A 6,037-nucleotide genomic window follows, 5' to 3' on the forward strand; every position below is an offset into this window, starting at 1 on the left:
ATATTTTACTAGGTTCTTAGGTAGGGGTACTTAGTAAAAGAAATTAAAGAAATCGCTTTCTTTAGAAAAATATAGGGAGAAATACTTTCTCTGCTGTTTTATTAGGTTCTTACGTAAGGGTACCTAGTAAGAATATTAAAGAAGTCACTTTCTATAAAAAAAGTCTATGTAAAGGTACTTTATCTACTTTTAATATTAGGTTCTTAGGTAGGGATACCTAGTAAAAATATAAGGGAAGTCACTCACTATAGAAAAATATATATAAAGATACTTATAGTCTAGTGGCTACTATAGATTAAGGGATCTACTACTATTTATTACTGTATCTCTATATTAGGAAAGAGCATTGGTCAGGTCTGTTAAGTTATTATGGGGGGGTCGAATGACTAGGGGGGGGCATAGGTCGGTTGATATGTAGTCTCGGCAAAGTCGGTGACTCAATGCTGGAAAGAAAGCACGCAACTCCCCGGCCATCCGCCCCCTCCCCCCCACATCCCCAACCCCCCTGGATCTACATTGCACGCAGCAACTCCATAATCAGGGCAATGTAGCTGTCGAGCACCTCCTTGGGGATGTTGTGCTCCTTGGCGGTGCTCACTTGCACCAACTTGTCCAACGCCTGAGAGGCGTCGCGGTCCGCATGATCTTGCAAGTATGCCACCAGTCTTTTGGCGTACTCAAAGGCAAGAATCTCCATCGTCGGAGGACACGCGGCCATGCCGCAAGGAATTAAGAAAGACGATAGCAAATAGTGCCGGATGTCCAGTGCGAAAGCGTCCCTGGCCTCTGGTTCCAAGGAGGCAACAGATGCTTTGTAAAGCATCCTACGGTCCTCCATCGATATGCCTGTACCCCTTGTTGAATGGTCGTGGTCTGGGGCACCGGGCGTCGGGGCCGCCAAGCCAAGGCTGAGCAGGGCTACCATGATGAAGAGTATGGCCTGGGCCAGGAGCGAAGGGCGCGGTAACATGGCTGCTGGCTGGTCCTTGACGCGGTGTAGTTGGTAACCGGTGATGGGCTGCGAGTTCTATGAATTTGCCGCACGGACGGGATGCTGGCTCGGTCGAGTTCTGAGCGGAAATCTTATTGTAGTGTGATGAGGAGGGGAAAATTGGATGCATTACGGCGGGTTGGCTCGTTTTTAAAGGCGCTGTTGGAGTTGAGGCCGCGACGGCGGTACGAGTCGATGGGCCCGGTCGTAACAGCGCAGGTCCACCAGAGCACGTTGGTATGTATCAACTTTGAGGCCAAGATCCAAGTAAGTGCGTGCGCCTCGGGATACAAATGGCTCAATATTATGAAAACAAAAGGGGGGGATAGTTTGTCCTGTCGATAGATAGCCTTGTCGCTAGCACCAGACTTGACCTGTGAGCAGTACACCTGCTAGCTAGCAACGGCGATATTGCTGGGCAATGAGGTAGAATGACCTCTGTAATATGTAGCTACGTATAGTAGTCGCGCTATTGCAGCTATCACTGCAGTAGAAAAGAAATCCTGCTACATTATTTGCCGACGCGCAGATTTTGAACGCTAATTTTGAGCCGCCGCGCCATATGATTTAGCGCACTGGCGTACTTGCTGTTGTGCGCTTAATTAGCGTCCACTATATTCTTCACAGACTATTCTGTAGGCGGCCCTCGCAAGGGCGATATATCGTGAACAGGGCTGGGTTGATAGTCTCTAGGACGCTTCTAGAAAGCTGTGTTGCAGATCCGTGCTAATTCTTTCAAGGCGCCATCATTTATGTCGAGTGCGCCGAGTTCTGTTGCGCCAGGCGCACTTGCTTGGATCACGGCCTAACAAGGGCTTGATGTTGATGCCGTTTGGTGTTGGCGTTGAAGAGGATCCGCCTTGTAAGCGCTGCGCTGTGAGTGGAAGACTTCGAAACAGGGGTGGATTTCAACGTCGCGAGTTCAGCAAACCACGAGGCCGATGGAGTCGCTCCATTCCGACTGGAAAAACTCTATTCCTCACGAAATCGCGGGAGGGAAAAAAAAAAAAAAAAAAAAAAAAGGAAGAAAATACGCAAGCCATCTGCATACAAGCGAATCAGGTCGCTGCCGATGCGCGATTCCTCTTGGCCGCCGGAAGGCAAAGGTGTCCGAATCGGCGTCGATACTCGGCAACTTGCGCATCAACATCAAAATCCGGTAGCTTCATACTCGTAGGAACATGGTACTACGGCCGGCCGTGTGAGTTCTGCGCCAAACGTGCAGCTCCGCTCCAAACAGCAAAAGCCGCGCTGGTGGCAGGCCTTGGGCGGTATATCGCTGCTGGGCCACGGGGACTGTTCATGGAGTACTCGGCAATGCCAGAGGCGAGGGAACAGGCGGGTTAGCCAAGTCTGGCGCTGCACCGGCGATGCGGATGGCGCTGCGGAAAGGACACTCGGCCAAGACGGTGCTGCGAGAGAAGGGACTCTTGGGGTGGTGAGATTCCTCCACATCTTCTTCTTACCCCTTCCCCTCTGCGGAAGGTTCGATAGATGTACCGTGGCAGAAGCGGACTGACCGGGAGGCGACAGGAACGTGAGACTGCTGCCAGCATAAAGCGGCGTCAAGGCAACTTCCTCGCCAAGGTGTACAGTTCGACAGAGGCGCGGCTTCCTCACGGACCCGATGTAGTAAGCATTCCGGATCTCAAAGTCGCCGCAGTAGCTCGCACCAAGAGATTGCCCGAGACGGCACTTGGCTGGTTGCGGTTTCGGAGGGAGGATGGACAAGGGCGATGGGGACTTTCGGATCCCGAGAACAAGCCAGGCATGAATGGACGCGCGGTGACGGGAGGGGGGGCACAAGGATGCAAGCGTCAGCTGGTCCTGCTCCTGACAAGGTGCAGCATCCCAGCAAAGGCGAGGGGCAAGGCTAGATCGCCAGCCATATGCTGGTCGGCCGTGCGTCACTCTCGTCGGCCATGAAGCCATCGCCGGCTGCTGCAGGCCCCGTGATCTGCAGAAGGTCGCCAGGGGAGGGGGGTGGTCGCGGAGCCGGCATTGGCCCAGCGGGGGGCTCGATTACTATGCTGGGGACGCTGGGCCGGGCAGCCCCTTTCATGATGGCCGGCTTGCCGTCTCTTTTGGTTGTCGTGATTCGTGATGCGTGTCGCGTGATGCGCGATGCTGCCGTTGGCGATGCTGCAGTTGGCCGCCAAGAACTCGACGAGCCAATGGGGCAGCCACGTGACGGGCTGACGGGCTGGCAAGTGGCGGCAGCTACCAAAGGTACCTTAGTAAGAATGGCCCAGTCGCCAGCCGGCACCTTTCCCTTTTAGGCCTCCACAGGGTGCGGAGCTGGCCAATGAAAGTCTGACCAACGGACGCCCTACCCCGCTCGACCACCGCATTAAGTGGAGACTCCAAGACCGAAGATAGAGGGCAGAAGGTGCCTCCGCACCCGGGCGGGACGACAGACGGCGGTCCATCTCCGGTCTCCGCCCCGGGGTCGGGCACTCGGTCCAGTAATCTACTAATCCCATTAGAAAAGTCACTTCGACGATCCATCAGAACCCGTCCCGAGCGCTGCTGCCGCCGGCTCGTCTCCTCTCGCCACGGCCTTGGAAACGCTGGCTTCGCACAGGACGGCAATTGCCGCCGGCAAGCTGGCTCTGCAAGGCTCGCGCTCGTCATGGCCCGTGGCACGGCCATTTTCCACGGGAACCATCAATCGTCTGCTTGCAGGGTCCAAAGTACTGAGCCGGCATGGCCCAGCTTCCCTTGCCGTTGGCCACGGGCAGATGAAGCTCGAATTGCGTCTGGGAAACAGTGCTGTGCCGCGGTTGTTTGCAGTACTGCGGGGTGCTTGAGGGCTCTCCCGGTTGCCGGATGCCGGTTGCCGGTTGCCGGCCAAGTGGCAAGCTGCCAGTGTCTACTGTGGTCGGCCATTAGTAACTAGGCTCGCACCACAGTAAGTCGGGGGCGCTGGGCTTGCTTGGCCGAAATGGAGCGCGCCAAGCTGGTAAAGCAAAGCTGACCCCCTTTTCGCCAAGTTTTGCGGGGAAACGGAGACATCCACTGCATGCCAAAACGGTGGCTTTTAGTAATATGCACGAACAAGGGGTTGTCCACACTCATCTTCCTGACTCTGCCTAGCGTATCGCTCCGGGGACCGGCCCAATGCCCGTGGCTGTGGGTGATGAAACATCGTGCGGACCAGGTGGGTGGTGGGCTGTCGTAAATCGCATACTCCGCTCCACGTTGGCTCCAACGGAATCTTTGAACCCAGCTTGTCGGTCCCATGATGCAATGGTTGTTGAAATGCCGTGACATGAGTTTCACCACTTGTAGGTATAAAGGAGTCGGCCTCGCTGCTGTCCAAAAGGGCAAAAAACTCCATCCAAAAAGACTTCAACTCATCACAAGAACCAGTTATACAACCTCTTTCCCATACAAAGAAAATGATCTCTTCGGCCCTTCCCCTCGCCGCGGTCATTGGCAGCCTGGCTGTGGGAAGCGTCCATGCTTTGCCGGCCAACGCCAATGCCCACGCTGCAGCACCAGCCAAAGCCACTCTCGGGAAAATGCTTTGGATCGACGGAGTGCCGGTAGAGAGAGCCCCGGCCAATGAGGTGGTCGGCCGTGGCCTTTTCCAAAGGGCCTCTCCATGCAGTGCCAGCGAAGAGGTTCTCGTCTGTGCGAAGCGCATAGCGCAAAAGTTTGTAAACAACGTCTCCGCGGACCAAGAGCTGCCGAGAAAGCAGCTTGTGTGGAGGACCAACCCCAAGTATCACAGCCGCATGGGCTGGTCCGACATGACTCTCGACTACACGCCGGTCTTTGGGTCCTGCAAGTTATCCGAGCCCGTGGTTGTCAGCCAGGGCGAGCTTTTTGCCTGCAGCGTGCAAGGTAAGGAAGCAGGAAGCAGCAGCAGCCTCGTCGTGCCCCGCGATAGTCGGTTGCCTTTGCTAACATCCCCACCCCTGTCATCTATAGGAGGCTGCTCCCAGACCTTTATACAATCCAAGACTACTACCCAGACCGAAAACTACGGCTACAAGGTCGGCACATCCGTGACCACCTCGGGCACCATTGGCCTGGTCTCCCTGTCGGTCGGCGTGTCGAGTGAATGGAACCAGGGCTGGTCCAGCACCAACCAGGTTCAAACGACCAGCCAGAGAACCTACAACCTGGCCAACGGGGAAGTCTGTGCCCCAACAACAGTCCAGATCCAGATGGATTGCATTGGCGACTTCAAGGACGCCCAGCTCACGTTCCACACCAACAAGGCAAAAGACCCAGTCCAGACGCAAAGCCTGAGGTCGTGGTGTGATAGCGGCAAGTCAAACCCGCAACAAATGACCGACTGGCAGAAATGGACCGGACAAGACTTCAACGTGCTCTGCAACTCTGTCTATAACTCCAGAGTCCCGCGAAAGATGTTCCTCGGCTCTGGGGCGTTGGACAACTCTCCTTGGACTGTCCAGGGATGCTCCATGGGCAGCTAGGTAACAGCAGCAGCGTGTTATTGGGCATGGTGTTTGACCGACTGCAGCTCGGGGCAAAACTTTTCAGCTCCTCCATTGTAAATATTGTATAGTCGATAAAGAAAGATTATCAGGAGAGCGTCTTTGCCGAGTTTCGTACCGTGAAATGGTCTTTGCTTGCGCATTCTATCCTCGTAGTTATCTGTTGGTGCCGAAGTAATCGACCAAGCAGTGTATCGGTAGCGCAATGATTTCAACCAATATCATGATGTGGCGAGCGCGCTAATGGCTGACAGCCCGAGCAAGGTAGAGAGCCAGAGTATGGAAAGAACTTGGTCAAGTTCCTGCCGTGTCGAGGTGGAAGATGTCGCAAGAACAAATCACATGCATGCCAAGAGTGTCGATCAAGCCATGCAGCATCTCCGTATCTGACAGAGGCGGAATGGTATGCTGGTGGCAAAGGTCAGCAAACATGCCTTCTGTCTTCCCAAGTACCCGAAAAGTCGGTCAACCAGTGGCGCCCTCATTCCCCCCTCGCATGAGCTGACTTGCGCATGTTTGACGAATACGACGAGGCAGGACATTCCACATTCTCTCTCAGAGCAGCCCGGGCTGCTGA

General features: G+C 54.9%; 2 protein-coding genes across 2 annotated transcripts; one reads left to right on the forward strand and one right to left on the reverse strand.

The window, feature by feature from the left end:
• Positions 1 to 511: 511 nt before the first annotated feature.
• On the reverse strand, positions 512 to 3,053 carry UV8b_05167 (uncharacterized protein; the record flags this gene model as incomplete). Its single annotated transcript, XM_043142665.1, has 5 exons — positions 512 to 1,027; positions 2,163 to 2,287; positions 2,357 to 2,420; positions 2,492 to 2,691; positions 2,903 to 3,053. The coding sequence occupies 5 exons, from the start codon at positions 3,051 to 3,053 to the stop codon at positions 512 to 514; spliced, it is 1,056 nt and encodes a 351-aa protein (XP_042998599.1).
• Positions 3,054 to 4,392: 1,339 nt separating this feature from the next.
• On the forward strand, positions 4,393 to 5,439 carry UV8b_05168 (uncharacterized protein; the record flags this gene model as incomplete). Its single annotated transcript, XM_043142666.1, has 2 exons — positions 4,393 to 4,840; positions 4,928 to 5,439. 2 exons carry the CDS (start codon positions 4,393 to 4,395, stop codon positions 5,437 to 5,439), a joined length of 960 nt encoding a protein of 319 aa, XP_042998600.1.
• Between the last annotated feature and the right edge of the window lie 598 nt (positions 5,440 to 6,037).

Source organism: Ustilaginoidea virens, chromosome 4, assembly GCF_000687475.1.
Source record: "Ustilaginoidea virens chromosome 4, complete sequence".
Classification (NCBI taxonomy): Eukaryota; Fungi; Ascomycota; class Sordariomycetes; order Hypocreales; family Clavicipitaceae; genus Ustilaginoidea; species Ustilaginoidea virens.